The 15,533-nt window shown below is 37.9% G+C and overlaps 1 protein-coding gene across 1 annotated transcript in view; it reads right to left on the bottom strand.

The window, feature by feature from the left end:
* Positions 1-1,437: 1,437 nt before the first annotated feature.
* HSD17B11 (hydroxysteroid 17-beta dehydrogenase 11) overlaps positions 1,438-15,533 on the bottom strand; it is a 33,382-nt gene continuing 19,286 nt past the window's right edge. Inside the window, exons 6-7 of the mRNA XM_045473416.1 lie at positions 7,342-7,458; positions 1,438-2,287 (exon numbers count right to left, since the gene is read on the bottom strand). Of these exons, the coding sequence (XP_045329372.1) occupies positions 2,197-2,287; positions 7,342-7,458 (208 nt within the window). The 3' untranslated portion in view covers positions 1,438-2,196. The remainder of the gene's footprint in view (positions 2,288-7,341; positions 7,459-15,533) is intronic.

The raw sequence follows: 15,533 nt of genomic DNA, 5'->3' as shown, positions 1-15,533 counted from the left end.
GGTCATGATCTCGCAGTCCGTGAGTTCGGGCCCCACGTCGGGCTCTGTGCTGACAGCTCAGAGCCTAGAGCCTGCTTCGAATTCTGGGTCTCCCTCTGTCTCTGCCCCTCCCCCACTCATGCTCTGGCTCTCTCTCTCTCTCTGTCAAAAATAAATAAATACTAAAAATAAATTAAAAAAAAGAGGTAAACATGTTTATTGTGAAAAGAGGAAAGTCATCAGTAATCTTGGGGCCTCAGTCACCTTACTGAAGTTTCACTGTGTCTTCTCCTCACCTACTTCATTATTCTTGGCAAGCTGGAGCAGGTATAACTTAATCAAAATAATAAACACTACATGTATTTCAAAATGAGTCCCAAGCTGACTGGAAGAGACTCTCCAACCTTCTACTGTCACTCTCACCTAACAGGACAGGGTTTAGGTAAATCTATAAATTCTGTGGTTATTCACAGGTACTCCAGTAGAGTGCTATCAGAGCATGGCTAATGTTGGAGAAGAATCTAAGTTATGTTATTTAAATGTGACAATGTTTTTGAAGGAGGCATTTTTGACTCAGATATGTATTTACATCAACTGAATGTAGAATGTACTCTGACAGCAATTGTATTTGGATTCTCTGTATTAGAAGGTAGTTGATGGGCAGGGAGAACATTATTGTAGGAATACCTGCTGTGAAACATTTTCATATATTATAGAATCTACAGTATAACCTTCCTTAAACTGATTATCTTATGATCCTTATCATCTGCAGTGGCACTGATGACATAACTTAATTGTTCAATAAGCCAACTGTTTAGGAAAGTACCAGACACATATTAAATAAATATAAGTTTTGGGGAGCCTTGGGGACTCAGTCAGTTAGGTGTCTGACTTTTGATTTTGGCTCAAGTCATGATCTCATGGTTCGTGAGTTCAAGCCTCGCGTTGGGCTTTGTGCTGGTGATGCAGAGCCTGCCTCGGATTCTCTCTCTCCCTCTTTGCCCCTCCCCTGCTCTCTTTCTCTCTCTCAAAATAAACTTTTTTTAAAAGTTAAAAAAGTAAAAATAAGTAAGTATGTTTCTGTTTAGAAACAGAATCAAGGTCTTTTACCATGAAATTTCTGTACCTAAATGTGACTCATTTACCTACATTTCACCAGGGTCAGTGATTCTGAGTTGTATGTTTTCTAAGTATGAACCTTCTGATGGAAGGATCAAAGTTCTTTACTTTGTGTATATTAACACAGTCTGGGAAATATTTTTCTTCAATAGAAATCCAACAAACCTGAATATTTTTTCAATTCATATTCTCATCTCACTGAGCCTCACTTGCATCCAAGAAATTTCCAGATATTAAAAAAATAAAAAAAGATCTTTGATTATATAATGCATTTTCCTTTAATTTGAAGGATAAATCAAGCTTTCTTTTCAAGACAAAAAGACAGAGACAAAAGTTTAGGTTTGATTTGTTTATTGTTGCCACTATGGGTACACTCTCTTAATTCTCTGCCTCAAATTCCAATGGTGCTTCTATACCTGCAAGATGTGTCCATCTCTAGTTTCCTTGAGCTGAAATGTTTGGCCTTGAAATGAAACAGTGTGGTAATGTGCAGGATGAAATGTTTGAGCAGTATTTCTTACATCACATGAAACTCACTGTGAAATGCCATTAGATACAGTTCTTCATTAAATTTAGAGAGCCTGAAGTTTCTGTTTTTATGGAGAATAGAAAAGGAAACACGTGAATTATATAAAACTTAAGTGAAATTAGAAATACCACTATATCTTACATATTTATAATACAAATTTTGCAAAGCCTTCACAAGCCACAAACTCTTAGAAATTATTATAAAATTATTTTTGTTCCTTTTCTCCATTTTCTGTGAGGTCAATTCCTAAGATATTCCCCTCTTTGTATTATATGAAATTAGCTTTCAGCTAGAGAAGAGGTGGTAATAAATGTGCACTGCCAGGGCCTCAAAAGAGGATACTGAAGAAAAAAAAGATAATTAGGAAAAGCAGAAGTCTAAACGTTAAAATTCTGGTGAATATTAGATGAAACCCACTGAAACCTGCTAAATCAGTTTTATTTATCTATGGCTAATGTATGAAGAAGAATTTAAGTTATGTTACTTAAATATAATGATGTTTTGGAAAGCAGGCATTTTTAAGGTATATATTTACATCAACTAAATGTAGAATGCAGCCCATGTAGAACTTATTGTCCTTTAGTTTTATATCCAATAACTGCATCAAACCTAATATCGATCTTTCGTTTTAAAAATGCCAGGAAACGCTCAGGAAGGATCCTAAAAAAAAGATACATGAAAATAATTAGGAAATTAATATTAAATGCACTTGTAAAATATATTCTTTTAAAATACTTATGTCTATAATGTATCATCTTTTTTTTTTTTTGCATGAGAAAAATAACTTTTTAATATATGTTCTATGATTAGGCAGCTATATGCAATGTAGAAATCATACTGGAATACAGTCAGGGAGCCCTGTGATGAAATGAGAGTGAAGTGGAACAGGCACATAAAAGACAGAAACTATTGTGTTGGGCTTCCTCTCTCTCTCTCTGTCTTTTCTTTCTCTTCTTCATTTACGAATAAGGAAATTTTTTGGATTTTTTGGATATTTCTTAAAAAACCAGAGTTTAGCCCCATTGCCCTAGTCCCCACCTAATAATGAACATACATTTTTTTTTTTTTTTTTGTAGGCTTCATGCCCAATGTGGGGCTTATACTTATGACCCTGAGATCAAGAGTCACATGGTCTACTGACTGAGCCAGCCAGGCACCCCAATAATGAATATTTCTAAAGTCCCCCATTATAATGCTGTTTTCTCATCCACAGCTGGCTATGGAAATACCTTTAGGGTGGAGGCTTCCAAGCCTTGGATAAATATGTGCAAACAAGCCTTGTCTGAAAACTGAAGATATGATTTGTCTCTTACTTCTCTGGACTATTTTCTAGTGAATGTACGTGCTACTGTGACAGCTAATTTAACAATTAGAAGGAAAGCAGTACCATATGAATAGCAACTTCTTGTCATCAGCAGTTTCATAATCAGTAGAGATAATATACATCTATGATCTGCCAGTATGGGTGTATCCTTTATCACGTATCATCTTAAACAAGATTAAGAACTTTAACTCTGAGTCACTTCTATATGTTCTTTTCAATTAAATCCATTTTGGTTTCAAAAGGGAAAGGAAGGAGGTTTAACCACCTTTTAGGGTAGGAGTCACTTGAAATATTTAGTTTTTGAAATAAATATGCTCCTGTATTTTTCAGAAGATCCAGAGAAGAGGTGTGTAGAACTGAAGAACTGAGATGTTAAAAGACTTTTGAAACAAGAAACATCACACGGGGAAGGAAATGAGAATAGGAACTACTTTCACACTTTGTAATCCAAAATATTGCTCAAATGCTCCACTAAGAGACTAAAGAAACAGAACTGCTAAATGAAAATGCAGAGAATGAACTTGGTTTTGAGCATAATGCTGAACAAATTATTTAACTTTTGAGTTTAAACTCCTCACATGAAAATGGAAACAACACCTACTCCACACTGTTCTTGTGAAAAATCAATGTGTTAATATAAAATACTTTAAATATTCTATTTTGTGCATGATGGATACGTGGTAGGTCCAAATTTTTCTTCCTACCCTATATAGGCATACCTCGGAGATATTGCAGATCTTGTTCCAAAATACAGCAATAAAGCGAATATCACAATAAAGCGAGTCAAATGAATTTTTTGGTTTTCCAGTGCATATAAAAATGACGTTTACACTATACTGTGGTCTATTAAGGTGCAATAGCATTATGTCTAAAACAATTTTATACACCTTAATTAAAAAATACTTTATTGCTAAAAAGCACTAACCATCATCTGAGCTTTCAGCAAGTTGAAATCACCGATCACAGATCACTGTAACAAATATAATCTTGAAAAAGTCTGAAATATTGCGAGTGACACAGGGACATGAAGTCAGAAAATGGTGTTGGAAAAATGATGCTGGTAGACTTGCTTGATGTAGGATTATCACAAACCTTCAATTTGTTAAAAATACATCTGAGATTACAGTAAAAGGCAATAGAATGAGGTATGCCTGTATTTAAGAATATTGAGGAACTTGTCACAATCCAATGAGTCTGAGGGGATCTAAACAGAATATATGAATCAGTGTAACTATAGTTGACCCTTGAACAACACACATGTATCTTTTGACTCCCCCAAAACTTAACTACTAATAGTCTACTGTTGACTGGAAGCCTTCCTGATAACATAAACAGTCAATTAGCACATGCTTTATATGTTATTTGTATTCTATACTATATTCTTATAATAAAGTAAATCAGGGTAAAGGAAATGTTATTAAGGAAATCATAGGAGAAAATACACTTATAATACTGTACTGTACTTATAAAAAAATCCACCTATAAGTGGACCCCTAAAGTTCAAACCCATGTTGTTCAGGGTCAACTGTATATACAGACATCTGACCAGATGGCATTAAAATAAAGCTTGGCAATTGAGCACTCAACATTCACAGTCAGAGAAAAATCAGGGCAATGATAATAATAGTGTTATTATAATAATAACAGTTGTATATAACTTTTATTGAATTCTCCAAATGCATCATTTTATTTATTCCTCACAGTCCTATAAAGCCTTACTGTCTCCATGTGACAGGTGACGACACAGCTTCAAAGAAATTAAACAATTCATCTAATGGATAAAGAAATTGTGGTTTATATATACAATGGAGTACTACGTGGCAATGAGCAAGAATGAAATATGGCCTTTTGTGGCAACGTGGATGGAACTGGAGAGTGTGATGCTAAGTGAAATAAGCCATACAGAGAAAGACAGATACCATATGGTTTCACTCTTATGTGGATCCTGAGAAACTTAACAGAAACCCATGGGGGAGGGGAAGAAAAAAAAAAAAGAGGTTAGAGTGGGAGAGAGCCAAAGCATAAGAGACTCTTAAAAACTGAGAACAAACTGAGGGTTGATGGGGGGGGTGGAGTGGAGGGGAGGGGAGGTGATGGGTATTGAAGAGGGCATCTTTTGGGATGAGCACTGGGTGTTGTATGGAAACCAATTTGACAATAAATTTCATATATGAAAATAAATAAATAAATAAAAATAAACAACTCATCTGTGTTCGTGTGTGAGCAAGTCACAAACACAGCTTCATCTAACCCCAGAGCACAAACTTTGTGCCTGTATGCTAAAGGTCTAGGAAATAGAATTAATTTATTCAATCAACAAACATTTTGGTGCCCCCTATGTGTGCATCAACTCTCCAAAGTACAGGGGCTACATACAGTGATGAAAAACAGGCAAATTTCCTTCCCTCATAGACTTACATTCTAAAGGACTGTAATCACTGAGTGCTTACTTATGAAATGTAACAAGCAAAACGGTCAACACTTCACAGGTTTTAACTTAGTTACTCACCAAGGAGATCCTTGGTGATCTCCTTGAGTTTCATTATCTAAACCTCTAAGGTACGTTCAACCATAATTCCTTGTAGAAGGGGCTAAAAAGCCTGACATGTGTCGTGTATGCTTTTGATCTCTTGAAATGTTTTCAGTTCCTAGGTCAGTAATTCTCAAAGTATGATCTTTCAACCAACTGCCTGTGGCAGTTGCCTGCTAAAATACAGATGTCTGGGTCCCAACCAAAACATCCAATATTAAAGTCTCTAGGGATGACATCCAAGAATCTATATTTTTAAAATTATCTTCCTAAGTGATCCTGATGCCCCACCATGTTGCAGAAGCCTGACTGTAGGGACAAAGATCAAGAGGCTTCCTCCCTTCCTTCCTCTCTCTTCTCTCTTCCCTCCCTTCCTTCCTCCCTCCCTCTCTTCCTTTAACCTAAGCCATCTCTTCACCTTCCCCTCACTACCTGGATCAGCCTCACTGTCACACAGTGTTAACATATGAATAATGAGGCAATGTGTTATGAGGAAGGTGGTTAAACCAGTGGTTTCCAATCTTGGCTGTACATCAGAATTACTGGGGAAGTTGTATCTCTCAGAGACCAGACCACACTCCAGACCAATGACATCAGTCTTGGGGAGTAGGTCTCAGGCGTTAGTATTTTGAAAACTCCTAAGCGAATTCCAATGTGACCAAAGCTGAGAGCTACTGCTCTAAAGTAGTACTTCTCAAATTTGAATATGTATTCAAATCAACTACATGGCAGATCTTACTAGAATGCAAATTCTAGTTCATGACACCAAGAGAGTCTGTATTTCTTTCTTTCTTTCTTTCTTTCTTTCTTTCTTTCTTTCTTTCTTTCTTTCTTTCTTTCTTTCTTTTTCATTTTTTTTGAGAGTCTGTATTTCTAACAAACTCCTAGGTGGTGCTGATGTTGCTGGTCCGTGGAAGTAGCAAGGCTCAAGGATCTTTAAAGTTGTAAAAGATTATTTAACAATTTCTATGGTTCGGTATGATTTGTACAAAACAAGAGCTCAATGATTATCTGTTGTATATTTAAATGAATATTTAAAACCTAAATCTCTATTATGGTTGTCCTATGATTCTATTATGTAACAATGCTTAAAAAACTATCCTTCTTTGGGGTGCCTGGATGGCTCAGTCAGTTCAATATTGGACTCTGGCTCAGGTCATAATCTTATGGCTAATGAGTTTGAGCCCCGCTGTTTGGCTCTGTGCTGACAGCTCAGAGCCTGGGGCCTGCTTCAGATTCTGTGTCTCCCTCTCTCTGCCCCTCCCCTGCTTGAGCTCTGTCTCTCTCTCTCAAAAATAAACATTAAAAAAATGTTTTTTTAAAGAAACAAAAAAACACCTATCCTTCTTTATAGTCATTCATTTATGAGACAAGACTTCTAGAAATATACACACTTCTCTAAAAAAAAAAAAAACCCAAACTTTAAAACTTGTGGAAATTATTCAGTTCATTTACCCAACTGCTGTATAAACTTTGCTTCAAGGATTAACAAATGTGGTTTTAAAAACTGAGGGACTGGGGTTCAGATAGCTCAGTTGATTAAGCATCTGGCTCTTGGTTTTGGCTCAGGTCATGATCTCACAGTTTCATGAGCTAGAGCCCCACATCCAGCTCTGCACTGGCTGTGCAGAGCCTGCTTCAGATTCTCTCCCTCGCTCTCTGCCCCCTCCCCTGTTCACACTCTCTTTAAAAAATAAACTTAAAAAAAAAAAAACACTGAGGGATTATTTAAGCCTATCATTTTTATTACTTTAATTCCATTTAATTATACTTTATCAAATGTCTGGTTTTAAATCTGAGTGAAAATATATAATACATAAATCTTTGTTTATAATGCTGATAGACATAACTGTCGCTTACCTTTCCAGTACTATTAACAAGCATATAGAAGATGGAATAAAAATCATTTTCTGTTCAGTCAGGATCCCATCCATCAGCTTGTCTACCACTTCCTCAGGTTCCAGAATGGGTCCCAAACTGAAATCAGAAGCAGTCTTTAGCAACAAAACATTTCCTGAAACTTTAGCTTTAGTTTGGCGCTAAACAAATGATAAATTACCACAGGACTCATAACAAAAAGGACTTTGTAGCATCTGATCCATTATAAGTGCTCAAAAATAGCAGTTGCTTTAGCATTAATGGTAACAACCATTTATTTAGCGCTTATCATGTACTGCACATTGTGCTAAACACTCTTACAGAGGACATCTCACTGAAGTTTTACAACAGCCTGTGAAGGAGACATGACAGTCCCTATTTTGCAAATAAGAATTATAGAAGGAGTCAGGACTCAAAAATAAATCAGCTAGATTAAGACTGACAAATTCACTTCTAAATCTTTAGAAGTCTTGGGGAAAAAGTCAAATACCATTACACAAGTTTTATTACACACTAAGACTCTTAGTTAACAATTTCTAAAGTGTCAGGGGAAAATTAAAATACAAAAGTGTGCTCAGCTCAAGGTCCTTGATCTCCATATGGAACCCTTATATTTACTAGGTCTTGATTTAATTTGCAGCTTTGTTACTTAGTTCCATGTTGGATCTTCACTGTCTAAACACCCTGGCATGCACTATGTGGTCCCTAAAGAGTGGCCTTTGTTAGAACATGTGCACTTAGAATGGTGTTACACAAGGGGTGCCTGGGTCGCTCAGTCGGTTAAGTGCCTGACTCTTGGTTTCAGCTCAGGTCATGATTTCGCGGTTTCGTGAGTTCGAGCCCTGTGTCAGGCTCTGCACTGACAGTGTGACGCCTGCTTGGGATTCTCTCTCTCCCTTTCTCTCTGCTCCTCCCCTGCTCTTGCTTTCTCTCTCTGAAAATAAACAAAATTTTAAAAAGGTGGGGGGGCTTCTGGGTGGCTCAGTCGATTGAGTGTCTGACTCTTGGTTTCGGCTCCAGTCCTGATCTCATGGTTTGTGAGTTCAACGCCCACATCAGGCTCTGTGCTTGCAGTGTGGAGCCTACTTGGGATTCTCTTTCTATCCGTCTCTTTCTGCCCCTCCCCTGATTGTGCTCTCTCTCTCTCTCTGTCTGTCTCTCAAAATAAATAAACTTAAAAAAAAAAAAAGGATGGGTGTTACATAAGAATTGGTTGTCAGTTTTTAACATTTTATTAATGACTTAGAAAAAAAGGTACATAATTGAATACACTCATGAAATTTGCCAACGTCACCAAACTGACTAACATTTTGGGGAGGCAGACTTTAAATGTGTGTGACTAGTTAAGAGAAGTGAGACAAAAAGAATTGGATGGGATTCATTAGGAACAAATATAGAAAGTTCATTCAGATAGAAAACATATGCAGTAAAGTAAAATTGGGACAGTTGAGAAGTATAGTAGTATGCTTATAAGTGAGTGTGATCATTGACTACATGAAGGAGGGCAGAGTTTAAAATATATATATAGGATATCATCTTTCATTCTCAGCATAGGTCAGTCATTTATTAGAACACTGTGTTCACCCTGGACTCTGAAGAATTACATAAGAAAAATCTGGAGAGCAACAGGAGAGAAAATGTAATAATAAAGGCGATAGCTTTTGGTCCAGAGGAGGCAGTGGAAGCTTGAAGAAGACTAAGCACTCCTTTAGCCTGTGGCAATAGGCAGGGTATTAGGGCAATAGGATGATGAATCTAGGAAGTGAAGAATGCTTGTGCCTTGAAGTATCCAGAAGGAAATTAACTTTCTAGCATATTGCTACCAGACTTCACTATTCCCAGGCTCCATGAAAGCTCACAAACACCTGTGTAAACAGTACGGCATACCCCCTCATTCACACTGTGGTCTTGTGAGCCTATCAATCAAATGGTGTTGCACTGACTAAACTTTTCTTAGTGTGTTTGATCTCTTTATCCAAAGTTTTAGCTTCTGCCAGAATAATTTTCATGAAATTTAATGGCTAGCCAATATCATGATTTTTAAAAGACCAAAAGACTTCCAGAAAATCAACTTACTGGCAGAATAAAATCTTAAACATTAAAATATCAGTACATGGAAAAATGTTTTCCTATGACAGTCTAATGTTAACAAGAGTTGTAAATCCTATGAAATAAATGTTCATGACCGATTTTGTAGCAACTATTCAAAAACACTTCAGGCCCATCTGTTGGTGTAGGGTAGGAGAATGCATGTGGGGCATAGGAATACTTAGGGACAAAGGGTATTTTCAGGTAGAAGGACTATGTTTGATTAATCGAACTACCACTTAAGTAGCTGAGTAATTTGGGGGAAGATATTGCTACTCTTTAAAGTTTAGAAGTTTTTTTTTTGCGTTTTATCTGAAAACTGGAGTTAATGCAGTGGTTTGCTAGTAAATGTTTCACAACTGGCTCTTTAGGGCACAGAATTATCTGTTTTGTACCATTTACTTTCTATGGTGTAAGAACCATGGCCGATTTCAAGCTATTAACATTGTGTCCCCAAATGAGTCTAAGCTGACCTCAGCACTCCACCAGTAATGTAGGGAAGTACTTAATACAGTCATGTGACACAAATGTTACCCATCACCTTCTTTCATAACATTTTCTTTCTTATGGTGCTAGCCAACAAAAACTAGTATCTTTCTGTAGCACACACAAAAACTAAATTTTTAGAGAAAAATTGTAATGCATATTTTATGTAGGAGGATAGATGTTTTTAAAAGGATATTAAATAAAAATAAATCTTGACTGTCAAAAAATTCCATCAGAATATCCAATTTCACTTAATTCATAAATTCATATTATGTTACATTGTTTATATCACTAATTGGAAAGAGAGAGATAACTTATTTGAGAGAAAAACATTTATTTATTTATTTATTTTATTTTTTAATTTTTTTTTTAACGTTTATTTATTTTTGAGACAGAGAGAGACAGAGCATGAACAGGGGAGGGTCAGAGAGAGGGAGACACAGAATCTGAAACAGGTTCCAGGCTCTGAGCTGTCAGCACAGAGCCCGATGCGGGGCTCGAACTCACGGACCGCGAGATCATGCCCTGAGCCAAAGTCGGCCGCTTAACCGACTGAGCCACCCAGGCGCCCCTATTTATTTATTTTTTAAAACAAACGTTAAAAATTTTTTTTATCTTGGGGAGAGAGTGTGCACACGAGTAGGGGCAAGGCGTAGAGAGAGAGAATCTTGGGGCTCAGTCCCATGACCCTGGGATCATAACCTGAGTTGAAATCAAGTGTTAGATGCTCAACTGATTGAGCCACCAGGTGCCCCAAGGGAAGAACATTTTATGAAAAACTGTTCATATACCTAATGATAGAGCTCCAAAATACATGAAGAAAAATTGATGAAATTGAGAAAAAACAGTTTAAAAATAAGAATTGGAGACATTAATTTTACTTTCAAAAATGAATTGAACAACTAGAAAGATTAGCAAAGAAATAGAAGACTTGAACAAAAATGTAAATCAACTAGACCTAACAGCATCTATAGCTTTGAAGGGGCTTTTCTCTACATTATTTAAATTTTGTTTACAATCATTATACATTATCACAAAAGCAATAAAGATACCTCCAATGACATATCTAGTACACATTTTAAATATGGTGTTTCTCAGGACAAAATCTTCAATTAAAAATTTATGTAAAGTGGGGCACCTGGGTGGCTCAGTCAGCTAAGTGTCTGACTTCGGCTCAGGACGTGATCTCACGGTTTGTGAGTTCGAGCCCCGTGTCAGGTTCTATGCTGACAGCTTGCTCAGAGCCTGGAGCCTGCTTCTGATTCTGTGTCTCCCTCTCTCTGCCCCTCCCCCACTCTCTCTCTCTTTCTCTCTCTCTCTCTCTCTCAAAATAAATAAACATCAAAAAAAATTTTTTTTAATTTATGTGAAGAAATAAAGCTAGGAATAGCAGGGCATTTGGAGTTAGGGAGCTAGTAGGAATTCCAGTCTGCCACTTTCAGGCTGTGTGACCTTGAGCAATCTTCTTAACTTCTCCAGCTTACAGTTTCTTTGTTCATAAAATGGGCATTGTAAGACTTATCTTGCAGATAAACATTAGAGCAAGGATAGGCAAACTATGTCCTGGTGCCAAATCTAGTCCTCCTAGATTAGAGATTAGAGGTTATTTATATAAGGTATCTACACCTAGTCGGGCACCTATTTAGCAGACTTTCAAAAAATGTTTTTAATAAAACGATTTCTTGATATCCAAGTTTATTTAATGCAAATAACTCTTAGCTGTCAAAAAAAATTACTCAGAACACCTGATTACACTTAATTCCAATTAACTCAGATTATGCTGAATTATAACTGCTATAGTAAACCAGTTTCTTTGCAGTGTGTTAGATGTGTAAATATAAGAATCAATAAACGGTGTCTTTGATGTGCTTTAAAAGGGAATGTAAGTCCCAACATTAATATGATACAAATTCTTTGGAATCAATCATTTCGAGGTTTGTTTAGTTTCTTTCTTTCAGAAAGGCCCTCCTCTGTGTAAAAATGGAAAAGGTTTGGCCTGAGGCTCAGTTCTGTTCCTTACAGGTAAATTACTTAATCTCTACAAGCAAAAGCATTGTCATGAGTTTTAAGAAAATTACAAATTTTGGGGCGCCTGGGTGGCTCAGTCGGTTGAGCGTCCAACTTCGGCTCAGGTCATGATCTCGCGGTCTGTGAGTTCGAGCCCCGCTTCAGGCTCTGGGCTGACAGCTCAGAGCCTGGAGCCTGCTTCATATTCTGGGTCTCCCTCTCTCTCTCTCTGCCCTCTCCCGCTCATGCTGTCTCTCTCTGTCTCTCAAAAATAAATAAACATTAAAAATATTAAAAAAGAAAATTACAAATTTTATTTAGTGTCCACAATATAGAGTAAGATCTGTCTGTCTTCTAATTAGCACTAAGTTTCTAGATCAAAACCAACTTCACTGTTGGTATCTACTCTAGTATCAGTTTATCTTCAAAGGGGTTCATGTGGCAGGGACCAAGACCCAGACGCTTGCTAAACCAGGTTATATTCCTGTGATTGGTCTAGACTCCTGCCAACTTCGATTTATCCTTTTCCCCCCATAGCAAGCTTCCCAATTATTATTTATTTATTTCCCCCAATTATTTTTTTAATTGTCACTAGTAGAGCTTTGCCAGAGAGGGCACTCTTGCCCACAAGGAACGTTAGTTTATGTAGCCTTGTCCTGGGGGCAAGGTTAAAAAACCCAATTATAATTTTATAAAAATATGGTACCTGTTTTTAACTGCTGAAAGACAGTCTGAGTGAAAAAGTTGACTCAGAATATTATATTAGGATCCAATGAGAGTTTTCCCCCTGAAAATAATTAAATAATGGAGGAAATTGGCAAATCTTACCCTTGAGGATGGTACTCCTCTCTCTGACACTCCCTTTTTATTTTATTTATTTATTTTTTTTAATTTTTTTTTTCAACGTTTATTTATTTTTGGGACAGAGAGAGACAAAGCATGAACGGGGGAGGGGCAGAGAGAGAGGGAGACACAGAATCGGAAACAGGCTCCAGGCTCTGAGCCATCAGCCCAGAGCCCGACGCGGGGCTCGAACTCACGGACCGCGAGATCGTGACCTGGCTGAAGTCGGACGCTTAACCGACTGCGCCACCCAGGCGCCCCTGACACTCCCTTTTTAAATATAAGAATCAATAAACGGTATTTAACCATAAAAGTACTGGAGAAATAAATATAGGTGGGTATTTTTATAAGCTTGGGCTGAAAAAGACCTTTATAAATATCTCGCCAAACCTATAGGCCATGATGGAAAATAAACTGAGAAGTTTTAATGTAAAACTAAATAAAAAGAAGTTGAAAGGCAAATAGCAAACTGGGGAAAAATATATGCAATGTGTATGACATATAAGATAGTATCTTGAATGTACAATGAACTTATAGATATTAATTTAAAACTCTATAGCTCAATAGAAAAGGTGAGCAGAGGTCATGAAACAGGCAATTGACAAAAGAAGTCAAACTACTGGGGTGCCTGGGTGGCTCAGTCAGCTGGGTATTCAACTCTAGATTTCAGCTCAGGTCATGATCTCATGGCTTGTGGGATCGAGCCCCGTGTCAGGCTCTGTGCTGACAGCACAGAACCTGCGTGGGATTCTTTCCACCTTCCCCTTTCTGCCCCTCCCTTGCTTTCACAGTCTCTCTCTCAAAATAAATAAATGGACATTTTAAAAAATTAAAAACAAAAGAAGTCAAACTACCAAAAAATAAACATTTAAATAAAATTTAAAAAGGGGCACCTGGGTGGCTCAGTTGGTTAAGCATCCAACTCTTGGTTATGGCTTAGGTCATGATCTCACAGTTCATGGGCTCTGCACTGACAGTGGGGAGCCTGCCTGAGATTCTCTCTTTCTCTCTCTCTCTCTCTCTCTCTCTCTCTCTCGCACACACTCTCTCTCTGCACCGCCCCCCCCCCCCGCCTTGTGTGTGTGCTGTGTCTCTCTGAAAATAAATAAATAAACCTAAAAAAAATAGAAGGAAAGAAGTCCTACTACCAAAAAACATAAGAAAACACTTTAATGTAGCTACTAGGTCATCAGGAAACAAAGATGATCCTTCCTGTATGGAAAGGGCAGAACATCACCAGAAGGCAGGCTGCTGAGGAAGTAGAAAAGCGGTGGTGCTCTTCCTGCCCCGTGGGTACAGGTGCAGATAGGTGAAACACTTCCGGGGCAGTTGGCAGCACGTACGAATATTTAAAATGTGTACACCCTTTGACCCAGTAATCCCTCTTCTAAAATCTACCTGAAGGAGACACCACCAAAATGTGAAAATATGTGCGCATTAGTGATGAGGGAGCTTGGGGCAAGCTGAGGGCAAAATACAGGCTGCCACACACATACCCACTCCCCCCACCCCCCAGGTGGAATGTGTGTGATATTCCTCAGACACTCCTGGCTACCGAAGAACAAAGAAAACTGCCATGGTGATGTGGGAAACTAAGACAAATGAAAAACTAAATTCCCTTACTGCCTACAGCCCAGTGACAAGTCCTTCAAACCAGCAGAGTGACCTCCCTCTATAGGGGCTCAGCTGCCTGGATGATGACAGTTTGCTAGGGGCAAAAGAGAACCTTGGCTTAACACTGTCACAACCTTGAGGATCCTGTAAGTCTACTTCCTTTATCTCAACTGCCCCAAGATATATGTTGTCAATCATCCTCCAAGTTTATGCCCCCGCCCCCATATACATCTGAAGAGTCTCATGACTGGGGTTTTATTAAATGGTAATAAGTGGTGTTTCCCTAGGAACAGCTAGCCACTCAAGGTCCTAAAAACCTTGCTTCCAAAATACCTTAGAGACTTACTCTATCCTTGACTCTGCCCCAACCTGAGGGTATACAATGAGTTACCTGTCACAACCCCATGTGGCTATTCCTGCTCATGGGTCCTGTCCCCATGCTTTAATAAAATCACTAGTTTGGCACCAAAAATGTCTTCAAGAATTCTTTCTTGGCCGTCAACTCTGGACCTTACGAACTCCCCATCACCCCAAAACTTCATCACTAGGGTGTTCATTGCAGCTGTGCCAGGGTAAAAAATCACTAGTAGATACTAATGTTCAGACTAAGTAACCAACACAATTTATGATAAAGTTCTTTCTTTACTGACATGAAATGACGTCCATGACATAATGCTGAGGGAAATAAGTAGTTTACCTACAGTTTTCAGAACCCCACGTGTAATATATGCCAGTTACATATAATTTAGACATTTAAGCTATACATGGAGAGATGTCTGGAAGGATGTTCATCAAAATGTTGAGTAGTTTGCAGTAGATAGAAGGTTTCAAGGCAATTTAAAAAAGAAACTTTCTTACTTATTCGTATTTTTCTGTATGTTGGAATTTTTTAAAGTTATGCATCATGTTACAAAGACATTAAAACTACTCCCAAGGAAGAGAAACATTAAAAATTAACCTCTGGGGCACCTGGGTGGCTCAAATGGTTAAAATCCAACTCTCGGTTTCAGCTCAAGTCATGATCTCACAGCCTCATGGGTTTGAGCCCCACATCAGGCTCTACGATGGCAGCTCAGAGACTGCTTGAGATTCTCTCTCACTCTCTGCCCATCCTCACTTGTGCTGTCTCTGTCTCT

This window comes from Leopardus geoffroyi, chromosome B1, assembly GCF_018350155.1.
Source record: "Leopardus geoffroyi isolate Oge1 chromosome B1, O.geoffroyi_Oge1_pat1.0, whole genome shotgun sequence".
NCBI classification, from domain to species: domain Eukaryota; kingdom Metazoa; phylum Chordata; class Mammalia; order Carnivora; family Felidae; genus Leopardus; species Leopardus geoffroyi.
This window is presented reverse-complemented; position numbering and strand designations above follow the sequence as displayed.